The sequence below is a fragment of the Asterias amurensis genome, chromosome 1, assembly GCF_032118995.1.
Source record: "Asterias amurensis chromosome 1, ASM3211899v1".
Classification (NCBI taxonomy): Eukaryota; Metazoa; Echinodermata; class Asteroidea; order Forcipulatida; family Asteriidae; genus Asterias; species Asterias amurensis.
The window spans coordinates 33,440,205-33,456,345 of NC_092648.1; the positions used below are offsets into that span (position 1 = coordinate 33,440,205).

The window sequence follows — 16,141 nt, forward strand, 5'->3', positions numbered from 1 at the left end:
AATGGGTTGATTGAAAAACAACACTGAAAATTATCCTCTTTTTATGTATGTTCAAAGTTTGCTGCATATAAATTACCTGGCATAATAATAGTAATTGGTACCCGATCGCAATCACCTTAGTAAACACATGCACACTGGTTACCGAATCCTGTTTTAATAGGGTTTGTCACACTGCATTGTTGCTATGTGACATGTTGTTAGAAAAGAATAATCGTGACAAGCTCGTGTTTACACACTGTGTGCATAAAAAATATGCCCGAATCCTCGTAACATATTCAGATAAATGAGTGAGACTGGTGCATGTTTGGGTTGTCGAGGATCAATTTGTGTCATTGCGGAAGTACTTGACTTCCTGCAAGAACTCACGGTCATCTGTGTCATGGAAAGAAAGGTTATCTTGAATGGTCGTAATTGGAGGAAGAAACCAATGTCCTCCTTCGGACGTCCTTTGGAGAGGACTGGTCCTTGTATTTTCCCTTTGTTTCTAAATTATGATTGAGGAAATTTTTTGAAATGGGGCAGATGAAATTGGCTTGTTAACAAATATTGATCACTCATTTGCGTGTCTTGGCCGAGCGGTCAAGTGCACTAGAGCTTTGGTGTTTCTGATAAGCAGAGCGTGGGTTCGAGTCCCTACAGGGGTAGAGGTCTTGATAATTGTGTCCTTAGGCGAGAGGCACTTTACCATCATTGCTTCGTCTGGTGGATGGGATGTAAAGTCGCAGGTCTTGTGTGTTGTGTAGTGCCCGTTTATAAAAAAATAGTTACACTTTTTGCTCAGAGAAGGGGTTTGTATCCGTGTTTATGGCAGTGGCTGTTGAGTGCACCGCAGCACCTTGAAGACATTTATAATCGATCTCATGATTCAGAAGTTCAAAAATCTGTCTTAAACATGTTTCTCTTTGTTCCAGTTCTTTGAGAACGTTTTTGTTAGATGCGCTATATCCATCTCCGGTATCATTTAAAGGCCTTTTGTCTTTTACCTCCGGTCTTACTTAAATTTACATTTTGTGTATACAGATCCCAAACTCTGGTTTGTATAGACCATGTAACCTTGTTGACAAAAATAGTGAACTTGTACATTCCTGGTCCTTTCTGGTAGGCGAGATACTACACTGGTCATATATAGTTTCCACATAAATTCAACAGTTAAAAACAACAACAGGTGAACAAGTTATAAATTTCTCTGCCCGTTCTTCATAACAAAAATTGATACAAATCTTCGTGAAAAAATATATACAAATTTTCAATGTTTTCTGCAGGAAGTCCAGGCTGTATATTCTTTTGTAAACATGTGATGTCACAGCTTTTTAAGGCCTATAACAGTCATTGTTTCCTGAATTAAGGTGTGAAAATATGTGTGTCATGTTTTGATGTTATTTTATATTTATTATATATTTTGTGTCTAGACTGGTGGGGATGGGTTGAATAGATTAAATGGCTAAAGCAATGTTGGGGTCAAGGGTCCAGACCCCAGGACAACATCCTATTCCTCTCGTCTCTTCCAAGGACTGGACTCGTGGTCAAAAAGGGTCATTGTAGAGAATTGACGCTATTTTACATCTGCAGTTTACAATTACAATTGAAACCTTTTGGGGGCAAGAGCAGGGGAGGGGGATATTTTGTATCAAAATCGACGATTGATGGAGACTGACTTGTATAAGAAAGAACACACAATTGAAAACTGACAAACGGTGTTACCATAAATGCTAAAATTGCTCTTTTAAAGTCCAAATCTGCATGTAACCTTGAGGATGTGAAATGACACTCTTATCAACAGTTATAATCTTGGAGAAATTCTCTTGGGGATGGTAAAAAATGAATCTCCATTAGTACATGGTATTAAACACACCTGTATAATTACGAACCAGGTTCAAGGCCAGTATAGGCAATGGGTGTTCACCCCAACCTGCAACCTTTATTTGCATAAATATGCATACAAAACATAATTATGCTTGGATTAACATGATATGCATAATTATGCAAATATATGCATAATTACACCAGATTATGCTAATAAATGAGCACAATGTAAATGATGACAATCACTCTCAACCCATAAAAGTCCCATTAAATATCAATGAGCCATAATTTAACTCGAGCAAATTCATGTAATTTTATGCTAATTTCAAAAGTTCAAAATCAGCGTCTGCTAGCTAGGAAACTAGCATACGATCTGAATCGTCTAATGGCAAGAACATCATCGTTAAATACAAGGCAGAAAATATCATGTCTAGTATAATAAGCTGTCTATAGTTTAATATCATATGTCTGACAATTTTAATAACACCCAGAAAAAACTGAAAAATTTCACATTTTTTGTATTAATTTTTTTTAAACATTACTAATAGTACTTTGTTCAATAATTCACTGAGAAAATTGTCTTAAAGCAAGTAACAACGTACATATTATCATAAAATGAAAAACAAACTAAAAATTGCACAATGATATTTTTTTTACCTTTTTTTTGTTTTTCTCGTTCTCACCAAATCTCACCCAAAGAGTTAAAAAAAATATATATGAAAAAAAATCAAATAATCAAATAAATAAATAAACAAACAAACAAAAAGAGAGATGGCTGCATTTTTTTATACAGTTTTTGCATGCGGGGTGGTAAAAAAAGGAATAGTAACTGCAACCTTATTAACTAGTCCTGAACTCAACTTGAACTAAAGCACTCGCTATACTTCAGCTATTTGGCATTTCCAGTTAAAATTTAACCGAACAACAATAATGGACGATGTTTTATTCTTCAGTTGGCTGGATAAAGTTTGTATAGTTCCTTTTCAAATTATGTGTTGACTTTTCTTAATATTTAATTTGAAGTAATTATCTGGTGACATTTACCACTTGAAAATCACATGTGGAAGGGCAAGGGAATTTTAATGTACACAGTTTTGGTAAATACTATACAATATCTGATAAAATATTTATGTTTAAAAAATATTTGTTGAGGCAGTTTAAAAAAAAACAATGCTAATCAGGGCACAATGCATTCACTGACTGACTCATGAACAAAATTTCATGCGTGGTAATTATGTATTTTTGTACACAATTATGTTCTTTTTCTGTTACTTTTTCCACCTGGCTGAAAATTTTACATTTAAGTTTGTAAACATATTGCAAGGTTGCAGTATTAGGAGTCTCAGTAACATGTTAGAGGATGACTAGGGTCCAGCTAACAATTTACTCACACGAAAATTATACTAATGCTGGAAAATTGTCACCTCAAAACAATTTGTGTAAACATTTCATGGATTTTTAAGTGATTGATGTCTCCCCTAAAAGAAAATAATAAATAATAAAAATGCTTGACAATGAAATGAGTTTGTTTCAAATCGTTGTCTTGCAGGGAAAAATGTATAGATATTGCAGTGTGTATCTCTGTCGTGGTGAAAGCCTTGTCATGATAACGTTATGTATACACGTTATGCTTGCGGCGCATACTAGTTAGTTGTATTATGCACGATCAGTGCCCTATGGTTCAGTACCCAATCTAGCCGCTTCTGCTTACCAATTATCAGGAATTTTCAGACGTGAAGTATCTTTGCCAAAAAAAAAAAAAAATGTATGTATTCACCAGGCCACAGAGCGGTCATGCATGACAAGAAAATTATTTGTTTTTAGTTTATGTGGAGGGTAATCCCTTGATTCGTTTTTAATCAGAGTTGATTAATCATGTAAACGAGTACCATATCCCCATCAATTTTCCTCTTTATTTGTTTTGGATTATAAAGCATTGTGTATTGAGTGGATGGGTCCATCATGCTCTTGTTTTTTGTTTCCAGTTCCCGAACAAAAAGTAACTTGTAGACTTTTTTTGTATAATCACGAAATCCATTTTACCTCACTGAAAGTAAAAAACCTTAATAATACTTTGCCTCTCTACTTTTGTGGAATCTTTTAAGAACTTTTATTTAACCTGGAACAAAAAAACGACAACATGATTTTGGAAAGAAGTGTTGACTAATGTTTTGTCACCTCACTGCTTTTATTATCTCTTCCAACAGAATCAGAATCTTTGTATTGGTTTAAATTAATTTGAAAAGGAACCAATCAATCGAGTTTTCAAATATAACTCATGGAGGAACTTTTGACTGTTGTTGGGTTTATGCCACATCAATTAGCCTTTTTTCTTGTATATATGGTGAAGACTAAAAGGACAGCACTGTTTGGTTTGGGTGTATACAGACGGATTTAGCCAAACCATAGTGCCATCCTATAATGTGTCCACCATACCTCAAGATGGCTAATTGAGTTAGCTGAAATATAGAGAGGGCTAGGTTGTCATAGTGACAGTTAATTTGTAACAAGAGGTCAAACACAATATTCTCTGATGCATGGCATCAAGGAAAGTTAAGGGTTTGGGTTTTTCTTTCAAATGTGAAAAGTTTTGGCTTCTCTCAGTAAAACACTCTATCTACAATGAAATTCAAGCGAAGTTTGACAATCACCAATTCATCTGTATTTCTTTAAAATTATATCTATTAATTTTCCACATTATTATAATAAAACCTTTTTTTTTTGTAAATGCAAATTCTCTCAACAAGAAATATTTGAAATGTATTTTTCTTTTTCTTTTTACACATTCATATTATATGAACATACAGTGGCTATGTGTTCAGATACAGTAATTCATTAGATTTTGAACGGATAAAGGGACCATTTTCAGCTGCCTTTTTAATGTGAGCTTTGAATTTTTTGAAATCTGAAGATAATTTTTTTTAGAGTTGTACTTCAAGATAAGGTACTGCATCACTTAATTTACTGCATTATTTGGGGGGAGAATTTTTCTTTTAGGACAAATTTTAAGTGTTGAATTTACTATGTGGAAATTATTGTTTTATGTTTCAGTTGCTGTAATCTACACTTATAGTGAGACTTTTTTTTTTTCAAGAGCATCCATCTGAAATGTTCTTCAGTCAAACAAATTTTCTTTTAGTTGTAATTTTTAGAAGGGAAAAGGTGAGGGGACATTTCATTTTGTATGTAAATACAAACTTCATTGTCTACATGTTGTTTTCCACATCTTAAATGCAGTACCTTGACTTGATGTGAAAGTGAAAAAAAAGAAAAAAAAAAATCAGAGAAAAACTTGAGCAGTAACGACTGGTTGACAGATACAGAGATAGTGATTGTCTTCATAGAAGTCTGAGGAATTTTGCTTTGTTTCCAAGAAAACAAAAATTTACATACATTTTCTCGATTCATTTCATATGCACCAGAGATATTTTTCTTACACTGTTTATATGACTTGAAAGTCTTCAACCTTATTCAGTGCTATGAAAGCTGTCTTGCTTTGGATGATATTTTATGGCCGTTTTCAAAATAGCGACTGTGGCTGGATCACCACGTCCACATGCATGAATCATTGGGCAGCTCTAGCCAGTTCCATAGCAATAGCCACAGCCGTTAATACACCTTTATCAAGTAGCTACCATCTTGGTCATGTTCCCTGTATCCAATAAGCAGTAACAAATGATAGTATTCACTGCATACAAAAAAGAACCAAACTATTTTTCTTCCAGCCTCGGTTTGGTCACACTGATTGGGAGTGGAGAAAAATCAAGATGGCTGCACCGTATTCATGCACAGCCCATGTCGAAAAAAGTCTGACAAGACTGGTGCTGCCTCGGCTTGAAGCACATCTTAGTGATTATTTATCTCGCGATCAGGGTCCCAGACAAATCAATTTGGTGTGGATTTGAAGAAGAAGAAAAAAGGACCTTGCCTTGGCTAAGTTATAAGGCATGGGCTCCATCGGCTCTTTTAAATTACTTTGGCATGGAGGGTTTTAAAATGCCTGACGGGGGTCAGAGCTGAACCTATGAATTTGAAAACGTCCCAAAGTCCTCTATCAAGGAGGCATTGGGGAATTGGCTGCCCAAAATCTCGGACTGTAGTTTCCCCCATAATGTCTGAGGAGAGTACTTTATTCAGGGAAATATTCAGTGAAAACTCTTCCCTGGTAAATGTTGACAATTGTATGTCTCCGTGACAGCGGCTGCTTTGATAAAGAGCACACACACCAATCTGAGGTTGTGCACAGAATGGAAGAAGACTGTTGGAGGGCATCATACACACAAGGGTTGCCCTACTTTTTATAGGTGTATACATTAAATGCGTATATAGCCATATTGCAATTAAGACTCACCATTCAGATGGTGTTTATTTCAACGATTTTTGTATGTAGTTTAGGAAGCTGAGGGTTAAGGTCATTATCATGTGCTTTCTCCCCAGGTTTCAGGGGAGTTAATAGATTTTTGTATAAATAGCCACTCTCTGAAGCTACAATTTGATTGGAGGAACGCCATTGAAAATTCACTATTGCTTTTGGAGATGATTTCCAAAAATCTCACCATCCTTATTTTGTTGAAATAATGTACAAATATTTCATTTTTTTATAAGATGGGAAAAAGTGATACCCAGGAAATTTTGTTGTCAAAAAAAAAAAAGGAAATAAATTTCTAGGTCTTATTGAAGAGGATCATTTATTTGATTTTGGCCAATCTTATACACAGATAACCTTTGATTAGCTGTGTTTGCTGGTGGTGTGGTTTGAACAGAACTGCGGTGCATAGCATAATGCTAAATATTCTTCGGACAAAACAGAAAAACAAGCACAGGCCGTCCAGGGAAGGGCAAAAAAAAAAAAAAAAAAAAAAAAAAACTGTCATCAAAAAAGATGTGCCTTGGACACGCTTTTCCAATACTATTTTGAAAAACATTGGCACACACACACACCATGCATGTACCATGAGCAATCATTGTAATTCATGCGAAATGATTGGGGGACTGTGTGGGAGTGTGATAAAACACTTACTTATACCCAACACATACAATATTTTGTTAATCTATCGATTTGTCTTTTATAGAAATATAATAAAAAACTATAACTCTGAATGCACTTTTTCGATACTGACATTTAGATACAATGATGACGACCTTTTAGGTGTTAAGCTTGTTTTTTGACCACATTGAAATGAAAGTGTGTATGATTGGGTCCTTGAATCTTGTTTAAATCTCTGATACATGAACTATGTTTTATTGAATTAGATTTAACATCGCACAAAGCAAAATTCCTCAGATGAGTGCAGTAATAGTGGCGGATAGACCTAAGAGAAGTGATTACTGGGAGGTTTTCTGAGTCGCCAATTTTCGTGAAATTACTTGTATTGGAGATCGGGATCAGGTTAGCTTTTTTCAAAGTACATCTTGATGTTATACAAAACTACTTACACATCGTCTCGTGATATTGCTAGTTTGTTTTTCCCTTCTCTGTTGTTGTATACATGTCAACAGCTCAGTACAAATTTTGGTACAAAAATTAAATTGTAGCAAGTAAATATCAAAATTAATAAATTGGAAGTTAGATAATCACATTTAATGAGGAACTCAGAATAAAGTTTTTTTGGGTGATGAGTAAGCAGGGGTAGTATACAATTTCCACCCACCAGGGGTGGGTAAGTTTGCCAACTTTCTGGTTAAACTGAATTTGACCTGGCTTGCAGGTTACATATTATTACGTTGAAGCAATGGTTATCTTTTAAAAACCTTTCATTCTGGCCGCACTGGGACAGATCAACTTTTTTTAACAAGTAAAAGTCCAGTTTAAGAAAAAAGAAAAACACAGACTTGTCCATGCTCCATTATTCTCTTTAAAAAAAATGAATAACAAGTAAGGGAAAAATGTTTAATAAATTAGGGTTGATAAAGGAAGTGTATACTATCAGTAAATATTTGTAAAATGTAGTCCTGATTTTTTGCGATCCTTGACAATTTCATGTTTTAATATTTTAAAACCAAGCCTTTGGGATGTTATTTTGCAGAAGTGTTTGTTTGTCTGTTCATCCCAATGTTGTATGCAACCATAACTCATAAATATTTGTGCATTTCTTGTTTGATTTTGTTTCATTGAAGTAGGTCTTTGAGTTTGACAAACTTTTCAAAGCGGTAGATACATCCCTGAATTGCTATCAAAGAAAGCCTTTTTGAATTTGTCTTCTTTTCGTTACATGAAATATGCCACAATATGAGAACAAGTTTAATCAGGAATTTATTTATGGTACAATATCCTAAATAATTTGAAGAGTTATGTGAAAATTCCAACACATTAGATATTTCAAATTCGAAGAGATAAAAAGACATCACTATACTCTTGATTGTTTTATGAATATAAATAATCAAACAAAATGGGAAGAATTTGTAGAGAGAAAGATGCCATAAAATGACCTTGAATTTTAAAGATAAGGTCAGATTGTAAAAAAAAAACACATCTTTTTACAAGGCTTTATAAAAAGGGAACAGTATAATTGTAAGTCTACATGGAAACAAAGTTTACCAAAGCATTCGAGTATTGCAAGATTTCTCCATCATAGAAAAAATTCCAACTACTAATGAAGAAGAAAAATCTCAAGTGATTTTTTTTGTTTTAGGCAGGTAATTTTTTTTATGTTCAGAGCACTTTTTTCAAAGTGCAAGAAATTGTACGGGGGGAAAAAGCAGACTACTTATTTAAGCAATTTGTAAGAAGTCTAAGCAATGCAAATCCTATACACCCAATAAGCATGCTGTAAATGGACATGTCTACACAAGATTGGCTGAAGACCCAAACATCATTTGAAGAAACCTTTTTTTTTTAAATGTTTTTGGGGAGAACATCGTTGATTCTTCAATTGATGTTTGGTGATCCTGTTTAACAATCCGACATAGTCGATTGAGAGCATGCGCAGTTATACACTATATGAGGAAAAAAAAATCATATATACAGTACGCTGATGAACTCATCCCTTATTAGCTACTCTGGAAAGCTTGACCGTTGCGGCTCATAAATTTCTCTTGTCTAGTTTTTTTTTTCATGTTGCCTACATTTTCAACATGCAGAAAAAAATCAACTGATTTTACTCCCCCTGTATAATTTAGTTGCAGCAGCATACATAACACTCTCATTTTTGTTAATACTTTTTGTTATTTAGCTGAATTTTTGTATCAGTGAATTTTGAGTTTAAAGTAAGTTGTATCTAAAATTTATTTTGAAGATATGCATGGTCGACAACGGTCAAACTTAAAACAGAATGCTAGTTAAATACTATGAAGGTCACGGCATTCCAGCATCTATTTCAAAATTCATTTTGGAAGTCCAACATTAACAATTTAATAAGCAACTCCATATTGAAAGGGATTTAATATTATTATGGTTGTAAACAGCTATAGTACTTCATCTCGTCTGTATGTAAATACTTGCATATACTGCTTCTTTGTTTCAGTTTATTTCATTTTTTTTTTTTTTTTTTTCTCTTCCTTTTTTTTTTAATCGTAGGTTGTTCTCTCCGGCACTGTTAAATACACATGGTGTATCGCGATTTACTATACAGCCGGATCAAACAGTCAGAACAGTTTTCTTGTTATGTGTTTGTATTAAGTCAAATCTTTCGTGGTTCAGTTTTGTTTGTATCTCAAGTTGTTTCGGAAGGTTCTGTCGGGTTTGTACTTTGGCTGTTTGCGCATCGTACAGGTTATTGCTTACGGAACCTAGAAAATATCTATGTCATGTTACCCTGTCAACAGTAACAATGGAGTCATCAGAACTGTACCTTAATTCATCCACAGCTTTGGGGATGAAATCTGGTCGTAGCTCCCAAGGATCCCCAAACTCCTGCTGATGTTGTTGTTGCAGGACATAGTGATCCACACGACCCACACTCGCTTTACACTTTCCTTTGCACGACCGGCTTCGGCTAGGGTTGTCCTGTCTGTTGTTGGTGCTCGCCTCGGCGGGCGGACACTCACAGTTGTGTCCGCCCTCCGCGCCAGTCAGGACCTGTCGCTCTAACCTGTCCATGGTGTGTCGTTGCTTAGATAGCGGGGATATTCCCGTCGGCATTGGAAGTCCATACGCATCCATCTCGTCCCGTGCTTGCCGAAGCATCTCGCACAGTTTTAAAAAGTCGTGGAAATCTACCTTTTCTAACTCTAGTGTCATGGCCTCCTTGTAGTAGTGGTATCTTAAATCCAGAGGTGAGTTGTCTGCTAACTTATCCAGAGTCCGACAGGTATCTTCAAAATTAAGCAATGCATCTTCATCTTGATCGTGATTGATGAACTCTATGCGGAACTCTGCAATGTTTGCAGCGTTCCAATGTGGGTACTCACGTGTGAGTTCGTCAAAATCAACCTTCTCTAAATGCTGTCTGGGTACCAGAAACGTTCGTCTGGCCTCCAGCATATCTCCATATATATTCTCATGGATGCGGTGGAATGATGTTGCATGACACCGCACTACCAGCTCCTGGTTATTCACGACACGGCGTTTACCGGTGCTCGAGAAGAACTCCGAGGGCTCAAAGGAAACGGGCTCCATTTCGATGGGGAAGCTAGGTGCTAGGCCCATCTTCAGCCGGGAGCCAGGGTGACTGTCACAGAATAGCCCGAATACCATCAGAGCGAGTCTTAGCACACGCCATGCTCTGATCCAGACATCACATGGCAGCCTCCCACCATCACTAGCCAGTAAATCCACACATTATGGTAACAGCTTCGGCAACATCATGATACTCCCTTTACATCCTGGTGGTCTCACATAAGCAGAGAGGACATCTTTTCTGTATTTCTGTACATAAAAAATATCACAATGGCAAGAGGATGAATGAAAAGCCTTCACATTGTCACCGGGCCGACAACGTTTAGAGCTAGACAACAGCACACAGCACACACACAGTGGTGTTCATCATAATTTAACACAGCGATAATTTTGCTTGGTGATTATTACATCCAAGTAATGACAGACCGTGCACGCGTGTTTGCCATGCACACGGAGGCTTGCCTCTTTCCAATATCCTTTCCACCGCGACACAAACACACTCTTTCCCTCACACTCCCTGTATGATCACTGCCTCGCTTGGCCAGCTCAGCACGTCATGCAGATCTGACCTCTGACACCGGGTAAGACAGGAATTCTAAAATGCCTGAGTCACATGACAGGGCTGGCAATCTGACTGACAATAATGCATGGAGCAATTGGTCATCCGGGTTATGCAACACAGCAGCTGTACCGGGGCTCACACAGAAAATCAACCGCGCTTTCGGAATCACAAGTACGAAGAATTCTCTGTCAACTCATCTCTTTTCCTCGACACTCAGTGTATGTTACTATAGTGTCTGTACTACTACTGGTATTGTGCCTAACACAGAATGGAGGCATAGCCCTAAATCATGTAAATTAATTGCATGTCATATGGGATTTCAATGGGAAATGTCAGGAGCTACCATTCTACCTAGAAACAGGGGGTTTGCAAGGCATTCAACACAAAAATCCAATTAATTTCTCATGTACGTGGAGCTGATATTGCCATCAACCATGCTGGTTGAAAAATTCAGTGTGTTTTGTGCGTACATGTCTTATATAAACAGATGCAATAATCAACTCACTGCTAACTTATCCAAATATGACTGTATGAATTATAAAGGTCAGTTCCAATATTATCTCCTTCATTTTTGATGGTATGTTCACACCACAGAGGGAAGAGGATAATTTGTAACTAGCGGTGTATTATCAAGTAAACTAGCCATGTAGCAATAATAGCTGATGGAAAGTCACCAGCGTCAACAATGAATCTACCCTTGACCTAAAAATGGAAGGTTCCTTATAATTCCATCTCTGCATATTTTGCAGTTATCTTTGGCGTCCATAGGCTGTTTCATTTAGCTGAAGTAAATCAAACAAATTAATGGTTTGTATTGAGAGAATGTAAAATTGTACTTGTGTGTCCCGCACACATGTATCGTTATACGGCCCATTTTTAATCAACGGTGACAAAATGAACACAGATTTTGTTCTCAATTTCAAGATGAAGTTTGCGGTTTACGACATGGAATGCAGCAGATATTTTGATGGGAATTCTCATGGGATTGGTCTAACCCACATGAAATTGGTCCGTCCATTGGTATGCATGGTGAGGAGAGTGCCTGGGCGAAATAGCTCGTATCACATCCCATGTATTATGAGGCAGTCGTCAAGTAATAGCAATCTCGTGTTCATTATGTCCTTGTTGTATTATAACACACTTTCCTCCCATAGGCGAATACATAATACGGACTATAACGGGGGGTTTCGGCAGCTGCAAGGATATTGCTTAAACAATGCGCACTGTGTCAGGCCCTTTTGTGAAATATTAATTTGAAGCTGTTTTCCCCCCGTCGGCATTATGTGTGGAGAGAAGAGAGAAATAAAAGAATTCTGATATTTCTCAATTTAGGTATGTGTGTGTTAGGAGGATTGTCGGTTTGTGTGTGTCATTGCTCGGATATTATGTAGGGAGCAAAACCAAACGCATCTTGGGTTTTTTGAAAACATGCCTTTCAATTATCAGTTAAAGGAACATTACAGAATTGGTACCCAAAAAAACTGTGAAGATCACAGATTTACATCAAAATTGCATGGTCTAATGATGATGATAGTAGAATATTTTTCTCTGAAATGTCATATTTAATGAGATGCAATGCAAAATTTGTAATCGGTTTTTCACTATTCTCTCGTGACCCAGATGGCTGATCGATCTCAAACTTCTACAGGTTTGTCAGTTTATGTATATGGTGGATTACACAAAGTGCTTACACTGCCAGCAACTGTTTTGATTGCAAAAACCAATTCTGTAATATCCTTTAAAAAGTGGGAGCCAGTATAAAACAGACATTATACTATTGAGATTTCCTAGAGTGACCCGTGATAGTCTGAATTTTGACTGTATTTAATTTATATGTTTTGTTTGATTGTTTTATCAAGTATGAACCACAATTTTTTTTATTCTTCGTGATATAGACAGGGTGTGCAAATTGGTTGTTGCCGCCTGAAGTGAAATTCTTTGATAAAATCTCACTTTAAATAAACGCATCAGTTTTGAGGCAGGCTGATTCTAGGTAAAGTATGAATGGGAAGGGAAAGAATGGAAATATTAAGATGGTTCTTTTTTAATCTCTCTGTCTTTTGTTCTGAACCTCCTTATTTTTGTTGGCCATTCATCCCTTGACTTTCCTCACCTGGGGCTGAAACAGGAGTGAGATAACAATGGTAATTGTGTCAGTAAGCCTGCATCATAATATAATATTTTTTCCTCAAAACATATTTTCTTAAGGATTCCTTTAGGATTCTTATAGATTTGTTGTCACTTCTTTGATTCCTATATAAGATTGTGTAGTCTTTTGTGTGTAAGGGTTAACAAGATACAATTTAAAAGTTTTGTTAACTAATGAAAAAATAGTATTTGGTGACAGGTTGGAAATGCTTTCAATTTAGGGGATCACCCCCCCCCCCCAAAAAAAAAAAAAGAAAACACCCCCAAAACACACACACACACAGAGGCATGTTTATGGTGCAGACCGAGGACTTCGCTTTATTTTTTAGCATCCCCATTGGTTTTGTACACAAAATCTACCAGGGACTGTCCCCAGTGTGACTTTTTCCCGGATCCCTTTTGTTAAAGTCCTTGGTTGTCAATAGTAGACATGCCCACACACTCACACACCGATATTCCATCATATTTTCTCATTACAGGCAGACCCTCCACTGCCTCCTTCCCCCCTACACATAACATCAGTGTGCAAAGTTGAAGAAGAAAAAAAAAAACAAGGTCTTTGAAAAAGAAAATATGTGATGAGTTTCATAGTATGACATATTTATGAATGCACCAAGGTAGCAATTCAAATGTAATTTTGTCTCCACAGGGACAAATTATTCTAAGTGATTAGTTCTTCTCCGTTTCTTATGAAATTAGAGTATTTTTCATTATTAAGGGTTGTCTCTCACTGAATTCAAAGACAAGATGTACCCCAAAGGGAAATAGTGCATGTCAAGGAGAAATGATTATCATTGTTATTAGTGTTCCTCCAAATAACAGATGTGGCCCTATTATCCTTTTTTTCTTTTTAAAGGTATGGTCATATTTTTGTAAGTTTTCCAAAAATTAATAACCATACACAGTTGAGAAAGGATTCCTTTGGAAGCAATATGGTTTGGATAATTTGAGAAACGGTTCATGCATGATTTGTTTTTCAGATTTCTGAGGGGTGGTGTCCAAAACATTTGAATCTCCAAAGGTCCCAAAAGAAATTGTGGAAAAGCGTACACCTCAAATAATTGTAATCTGAGAAACGATTTATGCATTAATCATTTCTCAAGTTTCTGACGGGCGTTGTCCAAAACATTTAAATTCTCCAAAGATATTTTGGATAAATTCTCACCCCAAGATTTATGAATCTGGTAAACGATTCCTGCATGAAGTGTTTTTGGAAATGTCCATGGTGTTTGTTTGATTTACTGTCCTCAATACAGCCAGGGATGCAGTTGGTACCTGCTGCCACCTCATCAAACATGGATGGGTTTCATATAATCGAGTTTTGCTGTTTTCTCAGCAAGCATACACTGGATTCAGCTTAAAGGCAGTGGACACTATTGGTAGTTACTCAAAATAATTATTAGCATTAACCCTCTCTTGGTGACGAGTAATGGGGAGAGGTTGATAGTATAAAACATTGTGAGAACCAACTCACTCTGAAGTGAAGTAGTTTTCGAGAAAGAAGTAATTTTCCACGAATTTGATTTTGAGACCTCGGATTTAGAATTTGAGGTCTCGAAATCAAGCATCTGAAAGCACACAACTTCGTGTGACAAGGGTGTTTTTTCTTTCATTATTATCTCACAACTTCGACGACCGATTGAGCTCAAATTTTCAGGTTTGTTATTTTGTGCATATGTTGATATACACCAAGTGTGAAGACTGGTTCTTGACAATTACCAACAGTGTCCACTGCCTTTAAGCTGTCACACATGACTTTTATTACTAATAAAAAATAAACATCATTTGAGCCCCTTTTACAAAGGTTACACATTGCTTTACAATAACTACAAATAATCACAAATTGTATCTTTCTCTATGATTTTGCCTTTAAATTATCATTACATTGCCAGAAATTAATCCAGGACCCTACCTTTAAAATGTGTTTGGCATATTTGTATTTAAGCTTCAAATTTGTATTTTTCCCCCCTGACAACATGATTGTAACAAGGAAAGAATCAAATGAGGGGAATTTCAATATTTGAAAGTGTTTGATTTAGATAGATGTACATTTTTGCATCCGGGATGAAGAATATGATCATGTAACGATCAAGCTACAGCCACATTTGCTAATTTGGACACTGCCTTACTAAGGGCTTTTTCCCAAATCTTGACTTTTAGGCTCTTTCTTTGGCTCTGGGCTACATTTGGGGATAGAAACATTGCACAATTTTGTGTTTACACTGCTCGAAAATTGGTGATGTAGCTTAAGCCAGAGCCCTTGATGGAGCCCAATGCTGGAACTCAAGCTCAAGCCATGGTATAGCAAAGGCCCACAATCAGGGCTGGAGGGACAGAATGTCAAGGGAATATTTGTACCCCAAACAAAATTATAAAATAGGAATTGGCCTTCATTTTGTTTGGTTCTTGATTTCAGTCCTAACTTCCTAAATAAAATAACAACCTTCCTCATTCCATAGAGCAAGGACTCTATGTTCAACCTAATAAGAAAACTGAAATTTAAAATCAGGACGAGTTATTTCATCAATTCGTGCACTCAGAGTAATGTGTTAGTTTAAAATGTTACAATTGATCACAAGGAAATGTTGCCATACGTTTACAAAATCATTGGTTCGACGGTAATGAAGTGTGGAAATGAGTGTGTGTGCGTGGCATGGGGCCCAGCCATGAACTAATTTGGGATTTAATTACTTTAACACCCATGATTCAGACAAAGTCCCCCCTCAGAAAAAAAAGAAGAAGAAGAAGATGACATAGGGGCTTTGAAATTAATAAAAGCACAGAACCATGCATTTCTCAGCTTACACTTAGGAAATGCACTTACAATATCCACCAGGATGGTCTCTGCCCGTCGTTGTCGCACGGAGTTGTCAAATTTAGAATTCTTGAACAGACCTTCTTATTAAATCTTCCCACGTCACCCGGCGATGATGACGTAGTTCCACCTTATTGGGATAATGGGGAACATGCAGACATAAATTATGCATTTCCCATAAGTGAACCATTATTGTTACTGTGATGTTCAGGGAATAATTATCCTTATCGCAACAGATATTTAGATCTGAGTATAA

At 36.5% G+C, this 16,141-nt stretch overlaps 2 protein-coding genes across 5 annotated transcripts in view; one reads left to right on the top strand and one right to left on the bottom strand.

The window, feature by feature from the left end:
* The window catches only part of LOC139937572 (uncharacterized), a 90,605-nt gene extending 79,452 nt beyond the window's left edge, over window positions 1-11,153 (bottom strand). The window contains exon 1 of the mRNA XM_071932780.1: window positions 9,594-11,153. Coding sequence (XP_071788881.1) covers window positions 9,594-10,438 — 845 coding nt within the window. The 5' untranslated portion in view covers window positions 10,439-11,153. The remainder of the gene's footprint in view (window positions 1-9,593) is intronic.
* Window positions 1-16,141, top strand: part of LOC139937611 (DNA repair protein RAD51 homolog 2-like) — a 289,111-nt gene that overhangs the window by 108,179 nt on the left and 164,791 nt on the right. The gene's annotated exons all lie outside the window — the stretch shown is intronic.